Source organism: Mus caroli, chromosome 7 (assembly GCF_900094665.2).
Source record: "Mus caroli chromosome 7, CAROLI_EIJ_v1.1, whole genome shotgun sequence".
Taxonomy (NCBI): domain Eukaryota; kingdom Metazoa; phylum Chordata; class Mammalia; order Rodentia; family Muridae; genus Mus; species Mus caroli.
Window position 1 is genome coordinate 83,482,950 of NC_034576.1, and position 20,401 is coordinate 83,503,350.

At 42.3% G+C, this 20,401-nt stretch overlaps 1 protein-coding gene across 1 annotated transcript in view; it reads right to left on the reverse strand.

The window, feature by feature from the left end:
* Positions 1 to 854: 854 nt before the first annotated feature.
* Sec11a (SEC11 homolog A, signal peptidase complex subunit) overlaps positions 855 to 20,401 on the reverse strand; it is a 53,543-nt gene continuing 33,996 nt past the window's right edge. Inside the window, exons 3-7 of the mRNA XM_021167051.1 lie at positions 19,369 to 19,478; positions 12,298 to 12,447; positions 7,584 to 7,703; positions 1,656 to 1,713; positions 855 to 1,387 (exon numbers count right to left, since the gene is read on the reverse strand). Of these exons, the coding sequence (XP_021022710.1) occupies positions 1,337 to 1,387; positions 1,656 to 1,713; positions 7,584 to 7,703; positions 12,298 to 12,447; positions 19,369 to 19,478 (489 nt within the window). The 3' untranslated portion in view covers positions 855 to 1,336. The remainder of the gene's footprint in view (positions 1,388 to 1,655; positions 1,714 to 7,583; positions 7,704 to 12,297; positions 12,448 to 19,368; positions 19,479 to 20,401) is intronic.

Sequence of the window (20,401 nt, forward strand, 5' to 3'; positions counted from 1 at the left end):
AGCAGTATTCTATATAGGGAAGGCTCTGGGAACTTGCCTATTCCATTCCATTAGCAAAACACCACAGGCTGAAGAAACAGAAGCTGACTGCATGCTTGCTTGGAGATCTGACATTAAACAAGAAAGGCAGAATTAGAAGTATTTTGTGTTACTGCATATTGGTTTACCCTACATTCTGATTTCAAAATGAAAAGAAAACACAATTGGGCTTTTAGTCACTACTTAAGCTTGCATTAGAGAAAAAAAAAAAGCAAAGCCAGCCACTTAAGCAAAAGGGTTTAGGCAAATGAGAATTAGAGAGTAGGGTGCTGGCTTCCGCAGGCAAAGCTGCCTTGTCCAAATGCTAACATATCGAGGAGTAGGTGAGAGCGCCTACAGTGGACAAAGGTTAGGTGTCTTTGCAGCCAGGTGAGATCTCTCTGGACCTCTCAGTTGCACCATCTGGGATTATACACATCTGAGTCACACCCGAGTGAAGAATTGATTGTGACTAAGGCATTTCCTATGAGCGTCAATGGCTACTTTGGCTTCACAGAAACAAAAACAAACCTTGACAAAAAAAAAAAAAAAAAAAAAAAAAAAAAAAAAAAAAAACAACCAAAAAACCCTGTTAATATCTGATCAACTATCACAGCTGAAGGACTGTTTATACTACAGCCTTTTCTCCTTTAGCCCAGGCTGGCCTTGAACTCCTGATCCTCAGCTTCTGGTGCTGAGATATTCCAGGAGCTGGGATAACAGGTATGAGCTGCCACGCCCAGCCACACGAAAGCCTTTCTAAACCATAATGGTTGCTAAGAACCAGCCAAGAAAGGCTCATGTCAGGAGCTTTCCCAACAAACAGAATTCAGGGAAAGGGGTTCAATGTGCAAAGTCTTTTATTTAAAATTTTGAAAAGTTAAGACTTATGACCGCCTCAATATGTGCCATTCCCACTGTAAGGAGGAACGACAGGTTTGAACTCATGCAGAGCTGTGTTTTCATTTACAGAACTCTGTAGGCACTTTTAAAGTGAAGCTTGGCTTCAAAATACAAACACTGGGGGCTTTGGCTCAACCTTTTAATATAAAAAATTCACTGATGTACAAAAATGTGAAAGAGTGACAATGACAACATATGAAACCCTGTGATTGACAGTCCCCTTGTGTGCACTCCATGGTGCACATGCACCCGCCCACACAGCCTCGGGTGTGGAAACACAAAGGAATGCAAACCAGTGCTACCAAGAGTGCCGACATGTGTGTCCTCCGAAAGTCCGCAATCACAGATCAGGATCTACTCCAACATTCAGTAACAACAAGCACAGCAGCTTCCTAGGAACAGGGAGTCCGACTTCTTACTCACGATGGACCAGCACAAATAAACCGAGCAGAAACAGTACTGCATACTAAAAAGTGAAACAGGAACACATGTCAGGGACACTTTCAATACCTCCGAAGTCTTCATCGTCATAAACTCAATTGTGACCAGGATCAATCACTAAACTACATTATGCTTTCATGCTGTAATCCATTTAACAGTCTCCAAAGGTAAACAAAAGATCCCTGGAGGAGCTGGCTGAATCCAGGGCCTCACACATGCTACGCATGCGCGCTGCTGAGCGAGTGCCACACTCATCAGTTCACTTCTAATCAAACATAAGGTTGTGCTCTCACCTTAAATTTAGGATAGTCATTCATGAGGATTGTCACAATTCCAATGTAAGGAACAAACCTGAAACAAACAAGTAAGCAAACAACTTATCATCAGAGAAAAACGCCCTCGATGAAGCAGCTGCTAATGTTTACTGACTATTCATCACCAGTGCCTTCCAGAGTACTGACTCTCAGTTCACAATGGCCACTTGCATACATTATATTTGTTCCTTTCAATAGCCTGTTACAAGGAAGTTAGGATATTACCATTTTATAGATGAGGAAACAGGATCACGCGCCCAAGGTGCATGGCTTGTGTGAGGCAGAAGCAGTCAGTACCATACCAGAGATCTTAGGTCTCTAGTTGGTATCTTCACCGCTAGGGGCTGTGTGTGGCCTCATAGCCATTACGGAGCTGCTTGCCAGTCTTGGTGGAGAGGTAAGGCAGAAAGCAGCACCCTGCAAAAGTACTTCATGTCTGGTCGCCACTGAGCAGAAGAGCTCATGGCTCCACCACCACTCATTTAACCACAGTCTGGCTTTGGCTCTCTTACTCCTGGCTTTATTTATTAGACAGGGTCTTGAAATGCAGCCCAGGCTTGCCTTGAGCTTACTTCCACCTGCTGTAGTCTCCTAAGATGCTGGGATGAGTACATGTGTCACTGTGCCTGGCTCTGAAATTTTTCTAGAACCATTTTATCCACCACACGCAGCAAACCAGTCTTAGCCTCCATCTTCCTATATACTTGTCCAGCATTCTTTTAATTCTTAGATTTATTTATTTTATTTATGTGTGTGTGTTGCCTGTATGTATGTATATACATATACCTGGTGCCCATAGATGTCAGAAGAGGCATTGGATCCTCTAGAAATGGAGTTGCAGATGGTCGTGAGCTGCACGTGGGAGTTGAGAATTGAGCCCAAATCCTCTGAGAGAGCAATGAGTGCTCTTAACCAGTGAGCCATCTCTTTAGCCTGCAACTTGCTCTTGAAAGCCTTTCTCTTTTGTTTTAATAACTCACACATCTAATAGTTCTATGTCCACCTTTAGACTGCTGTATCTGTACTTTCATTTCTTCCTCAACCTGGAATTAGAGATGGGTGACCAAGCCCACCCTGCGTTTACAGAGGCTCTGGGGACCTGAACTCAGATACTTACATTTGAGTTGCAAGCACTTTGACCACTGAGCCATCTCCCCAGTCCTGTGTTCCCACTAGCTTGCTTTCTCTTTATCCCTTAACTGAGCAGAAACACCTGGTGACAACTCTTAACGCACTCCATACACTTGCCTTTAAGGTCTTCGTCACAATTTTAAGAACTCTGTTGTTCTAATTATATGGTATCTGCCTCCCTCTGACTCTCTCAGAGTAGCGATCTTGATCTCGCATAACCTCAAGGCCTTGTACACCCAACCTTCCAGCCAACACGTACAGGTGCACATGTGCATGCACGTGTGCTCACACTCCCACACTAGAGAGCAAACTCAGGCAGGGCTTCATGCAGGCCAGGCACTCGATCTATGGCTGAACCTTGCCTTGGGCCCAGTCCTGCCTGATGGAATGTTTGAATAGGTTTTCTTTTCAGTTTCTCCAGAGGTTAAATCTTCTTTCTATGTAAGACACCTTAACACTGTAAGACTTCAGAGTAGGGGCTGGGCTAGTGATGCACACATTCAATCCTGGCCCTTGGTAGGCAGAGGCAGGTGGCTTGAGTTCAAGGCTAGCCTGGTCTATATATCAAGTTCCAGCTCAAATAGTGCTACACAATGACACCTTATCTCAACAACTCACAACAACAGCAACAACAACTCAGGACAAAACAAGAAGGTTATCGGGATGTCTCCGATGTGGTTAGAAAAGGAGGTGAGAAACCCAAATGTTCACCTTTCTTCCTTCTCCCCACTACTGGCAGACTCCGAGTAGACTGGCCATAATGTGGCACTGGGCCAAGTGGACTTCAACTCTCTCATCACGGCCCACTTTCACTGTGTGCATAGACCCTTCCTGCCATGCCACAGGCCAGAGAAACAGAAATCACCTCCCAGTTAACACCTCCGAATCAAAGCCATAGGCAAACTTCAACAGACACTGTTTTTAGTGTCCTTCACTTCCTGTTAACAACTTCTTACTTTCCATCTCCTGTACTCTTTTTTGAAACTAAACTGGTCCTTCTCCCTCCTTTCCCCCAAACTCCCTTTCTACATGCTCATGTTTCTCAACAGTTGGATCTTCTTTAACAAGAGTCACTTGAGGCTGCAGCTGGAGCTCAGAAGGCAGAATGCCAGCCTAGCAGAAAGGCATGAAGCCCTGGGTTTGATCTCTAACACCACACAATTCAGGTGTGGGGGTGCACACTTAAATTCCAACATTTGAGAAGTGGAGCCAGGAGTCATTTTCAGCTACAACAGAGAGCTTGAGGCCAGTTTGGACTGCATGAAACACAAAATTACCAGATACACTGTTCTAGTGTCCCCAGATTTTTGAGCTTAAACAAATCCCTGAAACATGCACCCCAAACAATGCTCAAGTTCAAGATGTTTAGGTCTGATTCAAGATGTGTGCCTCAGGTACATGGTGGCAAGCAGTTTCACCACTGCAAACTTGTGTGAACATGTGGCTCCTCCAAGAGCTGAAAAGAGACACCTACAAAGTACTGCTAAGCTCTGGCCAGAACAAGGGCTCTTAACCACTGAGCCAACTATCCAGCCCCATATTTTTAATTTTCAAAATAGCGTCTCACTTTGCTGCTGCAAACAGCTTCCCCAGGCAGCTACGACTACACATGTGCCACCGCACCTAGACACAAGCTTTACATTTTATTCACATGTGATTTACATGCATTTTATGGCCTATCAGTTTTTATGGGGTATTTTAATACATATATACAGTGTACACTAAACACATCAAGGTAATTAGCATCTCCACTTTACCATCAAAGCCTGTGGCACACTGTAGAGGCAGCCATTTTGCCTGATGCACTTCACTTCCTGTTAAGAACACTTCCTCTTCTGTGAGGACAGCGTTGTCTAGAAGCCTCCAGTGTCACTGTCCCGTTCCCTCCTTTATCTCATTCTTTATCACTGCAGCATTTGTACCAACTCTCCTGCCCTTCTCTCCTCTTTTTCTGACACTGCTTTCTTTCCTGTGATTAACTCTCCTGCCCTTCTCTCCTCTTTTTCTGACACTGCTTTCTTTCCTGTGATTAACAGGTCCAGCTTTCTGGTTTCCAAAGTCATCTCTATTAAATAGTTTTAGTTGGTACAGTATTAGTTTCATTTCTACAAATTTTATTGCAGCTACAAGATGAATAACCTTGAAAATTAGGATAGGTAAGAGAAACCAAACGCAGAAGACCACAACTGTGATTCTGTCTACACAAGACACCCCACGCACGAGCCATGCCTACACTGCAGGTTAGCACTGTCAGCAGCTGCAGGAAGAAGGGCGCGGCCTGCGCCTGCTAATGAGTGTCGAGAGAAATGATCTGGAATTAGATAGCAGTGATGGTTGCACAAACTTGTAGATATACTAAAATCTGTGAACTATGCCCCTTAAAACAGAGACTCTTACATGTGAATTCTGTTTCAGTAACATTTTTAAACATAATTGGCTCAGAACCATTGGTGTCAGTGTGGAGTAATCCAGAAACCCCCTTTTTTTTCACTGAGAGGTAGCTGCACCACAGTTCAGGCTTACCTGAAAGAGTGAGGTACAGCTCAACTCTGAGATATCAGCTTAGTGTTTTATAAATACAATTTCCACAAAGGAAGGTGACTCATTACATTAGGTGTCGAGCTCAGAGGCAGGAGAGTCGATGAGAAGTGAGTTGGGCAGAAAAGCCTGTCTGCCAGCTGTCCATGTCCCAGGTGGTTTATATTTCATAGAATCAATACTTAATTCACATTATTACATTTTTTATTAAAAGCCACTAAAGGGTTTATACTGCCAAAATTGAGATTTTAGTTTAAATTTTATATAGTTTAGAACTATAAAAAAATTCTTCAAAAAGAAGTTCCTAGGGAGGAAGCCTGAGTACTCTAACCTGGAAAATAGTATGTCTTTTTTTTTTTTTTTTTTAACCCAACCCAGGGCTGCCTAGGCAGCCACAGTGACGGACAAAGAAGAACCAAGTGCACACAAGGGACACTCTTACACGGAGGAAGCACACAGAAAGAATTTGTCAAAAAGATTTAAAATGTGCATATTCTTTACTTAGTAACTGTTTTTTAAATTTTTACTGGGAAGACTGGGTAGAACTACTGGATATATGTAACAACAGCACAGTGTTCACAAAAGCAAACTAGAAATAATGCTAACCACGGCCAATGCTAGGACAGCCAGTAGCCATATGAGCTTCCCAGGGACTGGAGAGCTAGCTCTGTGAGTGATGATAAGTGTTGATGTGTAAGTACACTATCGGCCTTGCAGTGAAAAGGTCATTACACGTACAATAGCGTGACTATTCTCTTATATAACAAATGTTGTCAGGCGTGGTGGCGCACGCCTTGAATCCCAGCACTTGGGAGGCAGAGGCAGGTGGATCTCTGAGTTCGAGGCTGGCCTCGTCTACAGAGTGAGTTACACAGAGAAAACCTCTCAAAAAAATTGATGGGGGTGGAAGAAAGTAAAGCAACCCGACTCTCCAGTGGCGGGGCTTCCTCGCCACTCTAAATGTACCTGCAGGCTTACACCTCGAGGAAAAACAAACACTAAAGAGATGAGGAGTCTAAAAACGATAGGCGCATCTTTGGAAATGAGGAAATTTGGAAATCTATTTCTCAAAGCCACTGATGGCCTAATGTAGATTGTGTTTACACACACACACACACACACACTCGCAGACAAAACAACACAGTAGTCCTGTGTAGGAATCTGGGATTCCTTTACATTTCTCATACTACAATTGAATAAGCTTCCTTTCAGAAACAGCCACCTGTTCTGCACAGCATCAGAGTGTCACAGTGAGGTGACAGTATGTAGTAAGGAGGGGATGTTCTGACATCAGTAAGAATGCTATGAAGCACCTAAACAGAACCAGCACCCACCCACCCACGTGAGGGACACCATGGCAGCCACTTAAATCCACCACCAGCGCGATCTTAGATACATAACATGGCTTGTCTGAGTTTCCTCATCTGCAGAATGGAAATCTTGGAATTGTTTGAAGGTTAAAATGAAGCAATATTTATAAGGCGCATATAATGAGTCTGGAAATAGCAAGCCCTAATAAAGGTGAGTTATTGTTAATACTATTAATACATTAAAGTAGTAAGTCCATACTTCTTTACACCAGTAACTTACAATTCCTGTCCTCCACTGATCTGTTCTCCTGATAATATCTGAAATAAACAGGCTTAATAGAATTTAAAAGTTTCATTTGATCTCATCAACTTCAAGCCTGAAATAAAACAATATAGGCTATATTAACACAATAAGATGAATTCATAGGAACAATTTAAATTGACTGAAAAAGACTCTAATAACTTGTTTCATGAAGCAGTAATACTATTCTGAAACCTAATAGCCTAGCCAAGTACAGATATCAATGCTCCTTGGGTGAATTGAATACATGATTCTTATTTTTAGAGCAAGGGTCTCAGGTAGCCAGCTAGCCTTAAACTCACAGCTTCTTAGTGAGTCTGGCCTTGAACTCTGATCTACCTCTCAGGAGCTGGAATTACAGGTATGTAGCACTGCACCTGGCCAATATTTTAATTGTGATATCCACTATGCCATCTCAGCACTAGCATTTGACTCTCTTATTGCACCCCATTCCTGCCCTCAAGAACAGTATGCCCTAAGACTTAAGTGCACTTTAAGATTTATATCTTCTAAGGACAAAAAGGTGACTTGGCATAACCAGGACCAACAGTGATGCACCCAGTCATACACAGTAAGACCATGTTTAAAGTAATACGAAAAGCCCATGATGTTCCCCTGGGTACTCACCCTCTTGCTCTCCCCACAACATCTTTCTTCTCCAGCCAGTGTTGTCCTTGTTTATAGAGACCTCGGTCATCAACAGCATTATTATCTCCTTTGGTTAAAAACTTGATATGCCCATCTTGCCTTAGGAATAAGGAAACACAAGTCACCAAACACCCTCATGGCATTTAGTGCACAGCATCAGCTCTTGTTACCAAGCACTAGGTACTCATCATGCCTAATAGCAATTCTTTAATTGGCTAACAGAGTGCTGACAGCTGGTCTGCTCAAATAGAGAGAGCTGAGAAGTGAGTGGTGAAGGAGCTGGCTGCACTACCCCAGTGTGACCAACATTGCCACAGAGTGTGTGACAGTAGATGACATGCAAGTTTTACAACGTGAGGAGAAGATCAACTAGCATATAAAATAAATCTCAATTTATATTACAACATACACAACCTATTTTCTAATATACAAATACAAGAATACATTAAATTGCCCCTCAGAAAGTAACTGTTCAGTGAAGACTGTAAGAAACTACTCAACAGCATAGTTCCCTTAAGAAACATGAACATTTCTGCATGAGACAAAGAATGTTGGAAGAGTAACCTTCAGATAAAGTAACAGTCTGTACGGTGCAGCCGGTGAGCTGGCACATCAGGTAATGGCATTTGCCATCAAGGCTGACAACCAGAATTTGGTGGCCAGAAACCACCCAGTACAAGGAAAGAACCAATTTCCCCAAGTTGTCCTCTGACCTCCATATGCACTAGCAGTGACTCCCAAACAAAGAAATGTAATTTAAAAACATTCCAAGTGTCCATTAAAGCCACATCAACCAGCTGCAGCCGAGGATCTTATTTGACCTAAGTTCAAATAAACAGTCATTATGAAACTGGCAAGTTGAACAACTAGAGTTAATAATCTTAAAGAATTGTTCATTTTTATCATATATTTAGTTATTGCTTCTATTTAATTATATTTATTATCGTATATATTTATCCCCCCCACACTAATTACAGTTTTAGTTTATAAAAGCTTAGTGGTTATTTTATAGAAATACTAATGTGACATGCTATGATACTGAGGATGTGGCTTAAAATAATACAAGAAAGGAGGAAAAGAAGAGAATGCAGAACGGCCACATGCTAACCATCCAAGGGACTTGTTAGACCCCACTGTGCATGCTAGAAAACCTTTAAATACAAAATGTAAGAGCTAATGTAACACAGATCAAGGGATAAACAGTGGCTGCCTACAGTATACTGTAGCTTCACACTGTCTTAGTCTTTATTTAACAAACATGTAGTTGATAGAAAAACAAGTTAAAAAAACAAAAAACAAAAAACAACTGGGTGTGGTGGCACACACCTTTCAACCCAGCACTAGGGAGGCAGAGGCAGGCAGATCTCTGAGTTCAAGACAGGCTTGGTCTACAAAATGAGTCCAGGACAACCAGGGCTATTACACAAAAGAACACTGTCTCAAGTAGGGAAAAAAAGCCTCAATTTTTCAGGTATGGTAATATTTATTACAATACTATCTTGGCAAGGTGTAGTGGCACATGCTTTTAATCCCAACACTGAGGAGACTGAGGCAGGTGGATCTCTGTGAATTCAAGGCCAGCCTAATCTACATAGCAAGTTCTAGGATAGCCAGGGCTGCATAGAGAACCCAACTCAAAAACAAAACAGAAGAAAGCAAAACCACAAACCCTCTTCCTGATCAAGAAATGATTGCTTTGGGGCTCTGATGTAGCCTAGCTTGTTAGGCCTTGGCTTTGATCCCAGCCTAAATCAACTGAGCATGGCAGCCATGCCTATAATCCAATCCTTGAAGGTAAAGACACGAAAACGAAGCTCTCTGGTCACAGAGTTGAAAGACAGCCTGGGCTACATGAGGCCCTATCTCAGAAAAAAAAGTCAAGAAATTAATGCTGCTAAAGAACGGGTAAGACTTCTTGTAATTTTTAAAGTTGCTTTTAGATATACTTTATATATATGAGTGCTTTGACTGCACACATGTATGTGCACCCTGCATGTGCCGGGAGCCTGCAGAGGGCATTGGATCCCCTGGACCTGGAGGGACACGTGAAGGGAAGGGAACAAGTGCTCTTAGTCACCGAGTCACCACTCCAGCCCAGCTTCCAGTAAGTTTAAAATGTAACTGAAAACAAAGCAAAATTTACAGTTAATAAAGACCAGACTAAAATTAATCTAAGTGTCTTTAACAATCAGTCTATAAAAAAGAAAATGAGCTTCAGGTTTCTACTGACTAATATCCACTCAGGAAACTGTCTCCCAGTAAGCTAGAAGTCAGGTGAAAATTGGAGGTGTTGCAAACACCAGAGACAGTGAAGTGCAAATGCCACATTGAAAATGAGGTTCCAGTTTAAAAAATGCAAATATATACAGAGAAAAGTAACCAGTAGCTGACAATTCAGTAAGTTGAAAGAGTGTCTGCGATAGCCTGGGGGTTACAGATGCCAGGAGCATCAGGGAGAAGGGACAGTTCAACCAGAAAAAAATCACTGGCCCTTCAGAGGCTGACATAAAGTCCAACAGACGAGAAGTGGTCAGAGGGAAGGAGTGTTACCGGCTGGGCTAGTCCCAAAGACCTACCAGCAAATACTGTGCTCTCCCCTGCTGAGCTGTAATCAGGAGAGATCACTATTGTTTCTTGAAAAAGCACCTCTCTCAACAACTTAATGCACAACAAATACTTTTCCCTGGTGGCCTCCCTCAATACACCTGTCAAGATCTGCTCCAGCCAGGGGTGGTGGTGTCTGCATGGAATCCCAACACCCAGGAGGCAAAAGGAAAATCACCAAAAATTCTGAACCTGATGTTAGGGTACAAGTGGCCTTTCCTCACTTTGCTGTCCTGAATGGCCCAGAATATACCATCCTCTTGACTTCACCTCTCTGGTACAAACCACCCCAGGTGAGTACCTCTTAAACGGAGAAAGACTACAAGATGCCGAGCCAGTAGGAGCTGAGGACTTAATGCAAGAGTCTTTTGGGTTCCCAGCATACCACCCCTATTTGTTCATTTCCTTCTCTCCTTCTCTTGTGAACGTGCTGTAAGTACAAACAGGACAGCCTGGGAAGAACGGGGGTGCACAGCTGGACAGGGACCACCCACTTAAGAGGTCAGGGTCCATCTTTCTCAAGTCTTTACACTACCTTAAGCCGACGAGCCCCAGGGAGGCTGAGCTTTTGGCTCACGATTCTCACTGTTCTGAGGGAAAGCAATGTGCCCTTTCTGCTTCTAGAATGTAAGGTTCAAGTTAGAAAAACAACTTAGATTTTAGAAATTTATCTTGCCTTAGCACACTGGCACAAACTCATAAATCCCAGAACTCATGATGCAAAAGCAGGAGGGTCCGGAGTATTTGTTCAGTGTTGCATACACCGGGTACACACGGGGAGTTCAAAGACAACTTCTGAGAGTCAGGTCTCTTACCATGTGGATGACTGGGGCTGAATTCAGGTCATCAGGCTTGGTAATAAATGCCTTTACTCACTGAGCCATCTCACCACTTTCTTGAAAAAAATTAAAACTTTACATTTATTTACTATCATGTTGTGTTACGTATATTGCTATAGTGCTTATGTGGAGGTTAGGAGATACTTTTTGAAATTTGGTTCTCTCCTTCCACTGTGGGTTCTGGGGACAGAACTCTGGTCATTCTGGCCTGACGGCAAGCACCTTTACCTGCTGAGCCATCTGGCCAGCCCTCTTTACTAAACTCTGAAAAGTCAATAGACTTGGGTCTGGCCAGGTTTAATTCCAGTATTCCAAAAGAAGTTTACAAATCTATTATCACTATATTGCTTTATAGCTTTTTGTTCTCATTTTAAGGTTTCTTTAGTCATTAAGGTTATTTATATTCCATAATTATATTTAGGACTAATCTTTACAACATGATTTTGTTGTTGTTTTGCTTGTTTGTTTGGTTTGATTTTTCGAGACAGGGTTTCTCTGTATAGCCCTGGCTGTCCTGGAACTCATTCTGTGTAGACCAGGCTGTCCTCGAACTCAGAAATCTGCCTGCCTCTGCCTCCCAAGTGCTGGGATTAAAGGCATGTACCACCACTGCCCAGCTTTATAACATGATTTTTGAGAAACATACACAGACTGATAATTAGAAAAGAACAAGAAAAATCTCTGGAAAAATATTCAGAGAGATAAATCCCTATCCAGAGTTTTCCAAATATTCACCAAACTTTTAGACATTCATAAAACTGGATGAGAAGTAAAGATCAAAGATTCCTTACTCTCTACAATGTTTTTTTATTAGAGAAGAGACTCATTAGCACAGGCTAGCCTTCAACTCGCTATGTAAGCCAACAATGACCCTGACCTTGTCTGTTTCTATCTCCCAAGTACTAGGATTACACTTGTAGCAAGGCCTGGGTTCTGATCCAGGGCTCCATCTGACCAGCTGAGCTACATCTACAGCCCTCTTTATTTTTTTAAAAAATGTTTTTATGTATATGAGAATTTTGCCCACGTGTATGTGTGCCTGAAGAAGGCACCAGAACACCTGAAACTGACGGCTGAAAGCCATCACGTAGGTGCTGGGAGCCGAACCTGGGTCTTCTGCAAGAGCAAGTACTCTTAACTGCTCAGCCATCTCCCACCCCCCTTTTCAACAATTTTTAATTATCAAAATTAAACACTTCAAACTCTAAAACAAGAATGTACAAAACCACAGATGAGAAACTGGCATGTACTTTTCATGGATCTTCAGGACTCTGTGCACTATAGGAATCTCTCTTCCTTCTATCCTGAAAACAACGATCTCCCCCACGCGTATAGGATCTTCAACTCGGTTCGTGAGGAAAAGGAGATCCCCTCTGTGAAACGCAGGCTCCATGCTGCCACTGGGAGGGAAAATGGATACAAAAAGGCAGGTTACATCTTTTTCAAAATTAGAAACTCAACAAAGCAACAGATGCTGATGTACTCAGCATTTTAACAACCACAGTGCCATAGATAGCTCTGTCTACAGAATAGGCTGTCCTAATTCATGCTCATTCATTTTGGGGACATATTCATTCATTTTGGGGACACAGTCACTCTCACAGCATATACATCAGGATGCCCTCAAACCTGTGGAGATTTTCTTACTTCAGCCTCCAGTCCTGAGAGTCCATGTGTGCACTATCACACCCAGCTTGATTTCCCTCAACTAGTAAAGGAATTTGTTTAGTTACTAGTCTTCACTAACTAGTTCCATTTTAAGCATTACAACCAAAGATGTTTAAGTCTTGAAAAGGGCAGTGTTACTAATTCCTTAACCTTTTAAAATTTCAAATGACAAACAATATAAAAGAATGAACTTTAAAAAACACTGCCCTTATTCTGGCTTCATCTGAAAATACTAAACATATTCAAATATTCAAATGAGAACTGGATCATCTTCTGCCATTTATGAAGATACAGGCCACGATGACCTCTGAGTTCAGCGGATTCTGGAGGAAACAGTTGACTGAGTCACAGAACAGCACAAAGGTAGCACTGTGTTATCAAGGCGTTTAGTTGTTTCATAAAGAGAAGTATGAGAGGTTTCTAAGGATTTCAGAAACTAGGAGGAAGTGGAGAATCATGAGAGCATCTCATAAGAGCATCTCTTCCCTCTTCCCTGCTCTGCCTCACACCCAGTTTTGAAAAGGTCCTAAGAGATTGGTATCATCAGGAACTCAAACCCAAGTTTTCAATGATAAGAACATTAGTAAAGAGTAAACTTATCAGCAGGAACCCAAAACTCAGACAGATATCATCCAGCCACAGACACTACCGTCTGAAGATACATATGGGCACACCAGTGGCTCCCAAATTCTCCTGTACAGTGGAATAGCCCAAGTAATTTCAATAGAATCCTCATGTCCAGGTCACATCACAATACCTGGGGATGGGAGGCAGGCATCACTGGATCCCCAGAAATTCCACCATAAAATACAAATTGGGGAGCTGTGAGAAACACTGTGTTTGTATTTGTTGTTATTTATGACTTTTCTCTTTTCAAACGTTTGGTTGGTTTGTTGTCTGTATCTTGTTTTTACGACAATATATCACCTGCATAGAAGGCTAGCCTGGACAAGGTCCAGAAACTGCCGACAGAAACTCACAGCACTCTTCTTGCCTCCCAAGTGCTGGGACTGCAGGAATGCTGGTCTATGTGCTTATTGTTTTGTTGAACTTGAGCTCACAGCAATCCTCCTGCTGGCATTACCGTCTTGTACCACCATGCTAAGCTACTATATGATCATACTTAAAGCTTTTTTACAGGTAGGCAGAGCTCTGTGAGTTCAAGATAATCCTGATCTACATAGCAAGTTTCAAACCATCTACATAGTGATCCTACCTCAAAAATAAATAAATAAATAAATAAATAAATAAATAAATAAATAAAATCCTGTTATTTAGAATTGCCAGGCTAAATGCAGCTCAGTGGACAAGGTCCTCGGCTGGATATCCAGTACTTCCAGAAACTAAAAAAAGAGAATTTTTCAAACCGATCACACATCACACACACACACACACACACACACACACACAATACTATGGAGAACAAAACAGAAAAGAAACTAAATGCACTTGCAGAATTATCTCGATTCTATGTAAAATTATACTTAAAGAGAGGCTACAGCAATGATTTTTATCTCAAATTTACAAAGACAGGTTCAATCCAGATTTTCCTGTGTTTCTAGCATATCACATTATGGGAATATATTAACTTTTTCTCATTAGAAAAGCATTTCTTCTCAAAGGTCACTATGACAGCCAGGCAGGAAATGACAAGGGCCTGAAATAGAATAGCAATAAAGGAGAGGAGAGAGGAAAACAATTGGTGGCCAATTAGACACAGCAGAATCAAGAATGACCCCTAGTTTATGTCACAGGCAACTGAGCAGATGTGACAGTCACAGAAACAAGTTGGGGTGGGGGTCAAAATGGAGCTGAATTTTATTTTTTTATCACTCAGAGAACCAAGTGCCTGGTCAATAGTCAGGTGAAGCTGTCCAGTGGAGCAAAATCAGAAACAAAAACAAACACTTTTGGAATTCACATGTAGATACTAGTTTAAAACACATGAAAGTAACCAGAAACGGTGGTAAATGTCTATACTACCAGCACCTGGGAGGCAGAAGCAGCAAGACTGAGTTCAATGCTAGCCTGAACTACATCCCAAGAACCCCAAAATCAAAATGAATAAAATATATAAGGCACGTAGGAGAGGGTAGGGAGACACAGGAGGAAATATGCTTGCATGCCTCATATAAAAATGTCCCTGTACAAAATAAGCCATGAACAACAGCTCAGCCTTCCAGAGCTGCCCTTCCAGAGGAACTGGGTTCAATTCCTAGCACCCACACTACAGCTTACAACCTCTCTAATTCCAGAGGATCTGATGTCATCTTCTGACCCCCACAGGTACCACATACACAAGCAATACAGACACATGTGCACGCAACATACCTTTATGCATAAAACAATGACATTTAAACATAACAAAAGTTAAAAAAGAAAATATACTAATGCAAAAGAAATTTTAAAATATTAAAGAGTCTGTAGTGAGACTATTTCAAGTGTTGATCTTATCACCATTATTACTCTGTTACTATCTGTGGTGCAGGAATTGAAATCCAGGCCTTCCTCACGCTATGCAAGAATTTTACCACTGAACCACACCCCTGGCTTACAAGGATCACTTAAAAAGCTGGGCATGGTGGCGCACACCTTTAATCCCAGCACTTGGGAGGCAGAGGCAGGTGGATTTCAGAGTTTGAGGCCAGGCTGGTTGGTCTACAAAGTGAGTTCCAGGACAGCCAGGGCTACACAGAGAAACCCTGTCTCGAAAAACCAAAAATAAATAAATAAATAAATAAAAGATCATTAAAAAAATTTCAGAAAACTGTCTAAACATTAAACGAATTACTAATACGCTTTTATTTTGACAAACATACTCCCCTCTCCCTTTTAAAACCGAGACAGGGTTTCAAGCGTCCCTAGCTGGCCTTGACAGATGGGTATGAGAGGATGATCCTGGCCTTCACATCTTTCTGCCTCCACCTCCCGAGTTCTAGGTCAAAGGCATAAACTGACACACACATTTTTATTTTTTAATTTAAAAATGGCATGGGTGCCTAACATGCAAGGATGTGTGTGTGCACCATACCTGGTGCTCTCAGAGGCCAGAAGTGGTTTGGCAGCACTACTGTCAGACTGGCTGGAACTATGTAGCCCACGTTGGCATCAAACTCCGTGATTCTCCAGCTTCAGCCTTCGGAGTACTCGAATGACAGGGTCAAGCCACCACATTCAACCACACTCTTAGCTTTTAACTGATTCATTAAACGTTACACACACAGGCACTGGAGTGTTGGAAAATTGGTGCTAATGCTTTGAATATGCGTGTTCAGACACTGAAGGTCCTTGTCCCCAATTACTTTTTGATCTATCAATAAAGATGCCAGTGGACATTTAGCATTATAAGGGCAGGACACAGGGAGAATCTCGGAGACTGGGGGAAGAAGAAGGGGACGAAATAGTGACAGGAGACAAATCCAACCAGCCCTTAGAGTTTTCTGGTAAGTGGTTACTGGCCACCTCCCTGATTGGCCCTAGAGTAGCAGGGGAAGGTTTAGGAGTGCCCTGCCTTTGAAATAGCCAAGACATTTTAAAATTAACTGTGTGCATGCGTGCGCGCGCATGTGTGTTTTACATTCGAGGATCCAAGATAGCTCCTGGGCCAGTGCGCCTGTGATTCACCAAGAGCACAAAGCAGTGCAGCCATAAGCTCATCACAGCACTGGAGAAATGGGTCTTCCACCAAGTCTGATGACCTGAGTATGCACAGGTGGAAAGAATTGACTCCCACCAGTTAGACTCTGATCTGGACATTACACATACACAAATAAATAAAATGTAATAAAAAGCTTATGTATTGGGGGCTGGAACTCAGACTTATTGGGCAGGGTGCCTGTCTTATCAAGCACAAAGCACCACATACGAGGTGTGCTGCCAGGATGCACTTGGGAGAGGCAGAAGATTCGAAAGCTCAGTGCCATGCTTGACTGTATACACAATTCAATGCAGCATGAACTACATGAGACCCTGTCGAAGGGGAGATGGGGAAGCCAGGTGTGGTGCTGCACTCCTTTAATGCCAGCACTTGGGAGGCAGAGGCAGAGGCAGAGGGATCTGTTTGTTCATGGCCAGCTTGGTCTACATATTAAGTTCCAGGACAGCCAGAACTACTTAGAGAAACCCTGTCTTGGAAAAAAAAAAAAAATCAAAGCAAAAGAAAACAAAAGAATTAAAATTAAAAATAAAAATAATAAAAAAGTAGCAGAGGCAGGAAAGCCCTGAGTTTGTTCCTTGCCTGAGTTAAGTAGCAGTACCTGGTCTAAAGAAAAACCAGCCTGAAAGAAGGAACAACTCATGACTCTGAGGCCAGGAAGAGCCTCCACTGTCGGACCACCCCAACACTGAGGGACGGGACATGACACAGTCGGAAGATGCTGGGAGCTAGCCCAGCGAGCACCAAGAGATCTTCTCCTTGGTTACTTCAGATTTCATTCTCTTCAGTGGAGGTATTTAACGTCAAGGACTTAATGTCTGCTTGTGATCAGATATCCCTGGGAGGATTCACGCCAACCCAGAGTTTACCTTCTGGGCTTTGACACAGCTGGTGAACTCTGAGAATGAGAAAACAACACTCTCCTGTGACATGATATTAACTGAGATTTCAGGTTATAAGCAAAACCTCCCTCCCCACTGCTGAGATAGGGCATGGCACTTAATATAGAGAGCAGACTGGCTTCAAATTTACAGAGATCCTCTGTCTCCTGAGTGCTGGGATAAACGCATACCCCACATACCCAGCTGGAAGCTATTTTTTTTTCTGCATTTATACAGCTGTCTAAAACAACAATTAAACAAAACAAAACAAAACAAAACAAAAACAAAAACAAAAAACCTAGTCAGGGATGATGGTACATAGGCAGGAAGATTGAAGATCAATCCACATTTAAGGTCAATATGGTCTACACAGTGAGTTCCAGGCTAGCCAGAGATACACAGCAAGACCCTGCCTCAAATACTGAGACATTCTTTCAAAAACCAGAAGTCCTGACTTAATTTTGGTGAGGATTAGTCAGCAGTAGAGCATCTGCCTAGCACACAGGAGGTCCCTAGGCTCTACCTTTAAACATCCGTTCAGAGTATTGCCTTATTTAATCTGGTCCTAAGGCTTCAATCTTCAAGTAGAGTGTGTGCTGCCTTCTAGCACTAAAGGAAGACACCACACCACTGGGAGGAAGTGCAGGCTGACAGAGTTCCTTTGTGAGACTTCTGGGGCTATTTCAGACTTAGTCCTCTCTAGCAGAGGGTTAAAGGACAGTTACAGGAGCTGACTAAGACTGCTGGAATAAATGGGAAGTTAGATTGGAGGACGTGATTTAAAAATCTGATAGCTTATATGGTTCATATACACCTATAATCTCAGCACTTAGGAGTCGAAGGCAGAGGACCATGAATTCAATGCCAACACAGGCAAGACTATGAGAGAGAGAGAATATATATAATTCTAATCTTCTTAGCATTAAAAAATAGAGAATGAAGAGCCTTGTGAAAGAGGCATACTTATGGTGGTAAGTTTGAAGGTATGTGCTTGCTTACCAAAGACATACCAAGTTCTGCACCTCAAAAACGACTGCTTTCTGCTTATCAGTTATACCTCAATAAAGTTCTGAAGAAGATATCTCAACTCTAGATAAGGGGACAATCCTATTTCCTTCATATTTGTACTGTACTCGCTCCAGGAAGGACTTGAGAGGTTACAAAATGAATCCCCAAATAAGACAGAACCATGATGATTCAATTAAATAACCACATACTAATGTCCCAAAAATTAGTTGCTAAATTAGGTTTTAAAATCTGTAAGATTTATCAGTACAAAGATAGAAATGGAAACAAGGTAGGGAAAAACTTCAGCACTATCAACTAAAAGACTGGATTATTACCCTCAAAATCCCTGGAGTCTAGTTTAGAAATGATATTTAAAGGTCAACAGGAAATATGAAATTACGTAGTGATGTTCCCAGCACTGAGAACATGATGCTGGGGAACCCTGTTGTGGAGGCGCTGTACAGCCAGTGTGCTAAGTTCTCGGCCTGATATACCAAACACAGGAATGCTAAAGTCAGAGGAACCCGAGGGAAACCAAGGACACTGAATAAAGGACAACCTCTTAAGGGATGAACCAAAAATGAAGTTCAAATCAAAGTGTTTAGGGTTCTCATAAGACTGACCTTGAACTCCTGCCTCCTGCCTCTGATTGCCGAGTGCTGAGATCATAGGCATGAGACGCCACATCCAGCACAGAGCAACCTATGGGGTACTGGGGTTGGGAGTGGTGACAGGAGAATTAGGTCAGGAGCTGAGGACACAACTGCTCTTAGAGAGGACCTGAGTTTGATATGCATGTTGGACAGCTCATAACCACTTGTTCGTTTTCTTGACTCCATGGGTACTTACATTTACATGCAAACACACTGACACACGCACACATGCATATAACTAAACACAATTGTTTTTAAAGAAAAGGATCCGGGTCCTTGGGGAATGGGAACACCTCCCATGATAGTTCTCAAAATTGAGTAGCAACTGATTTGCTTTCAGGCGCTCTCCTAGGTAACAATTTCTAAGGAGCTGGCACACAACTATTTATTTAATACCTCTACTTTTCTACCAAGTAACCCCATGCAATTCTGTGTTCTGAAAAGGCATCGTGTTACCTGAGCACCACTACAATTGGACTCTCACTTCCGGTTATCACCATCAGCCCCTTCCAGATCATTAGTGCCGAGGAGACAATCATTCCAAAATTTAGGACTTGGTAGTACAGCTGCAAGAACAAAGAGAAGAAATCAGATCCACCACTATCCTCACCTAGGGAAGGAAATGATAGTAGCTACCATTAACTTAAAAGTTCAAGTAGTCAAGATGGGGATGCAGCTCAGTTGGTGCAATGTTTGCCTAGCAGGTGCAAGCCCAGGGTTCAAACCCCAGCACTACATAAAGCCAGGTGTGGAGACTCATGACTAGATCCAAGCCTGCAGGAGGTAACATCAGGAGAAGGGCAAACAGACCATCATCATCAGGAGGCTTACAGAGTTCCAGGCCTACCTTAGCACTTAGGAGAGAGGCATGGGGATTTCTGAGTTCGAAGATAGCCTGAACTACAAAGAGAGTACCAGGACACATAGGGCTATACAGAGAAACCCTGTGTCGAAAAAAATCAAGAGAAAATAATTCCTAACAAGGGAAATGTAAGGTTTCAGGCTGCAGAAACGGCTCAGTGGTTAAGAGCACAGCTGCTCTTCCAAGGACAAGGGCTCACTTCCTAGCACCACACGGCACTTTAAAAGCATCTGCAACTCCAGGTATGGGTATCAGCTAGCCTCTGCAGACCATCTGTGGGCACCAAGCACACAATGACATATGTACATTTATATATATATATACATGCAGGCAAAACACTTATATACAAAAATAAAGTTTTGATAAAAAGAAAAAACTTGAAAAGAATGAAGAGTTCTGTCTCTGTGAGAAGTCACTCTCCCATTTACATGGGTCCTGCCCTTCCCTTGGACACATGGCACCATACTGACACAAGCAGCTTACTCTGAGATTCAGCTAATCAGCATCATCTTCATTTTCAGGAGAGTGTTAAAGTTTCTTTTCCTGATTGTGATGAAATGACAAAGGCAACTTAAAGTATAAAAGAGAAGGCTTATTGGAGCTCACAGTTCACACAGACAGTCCTGC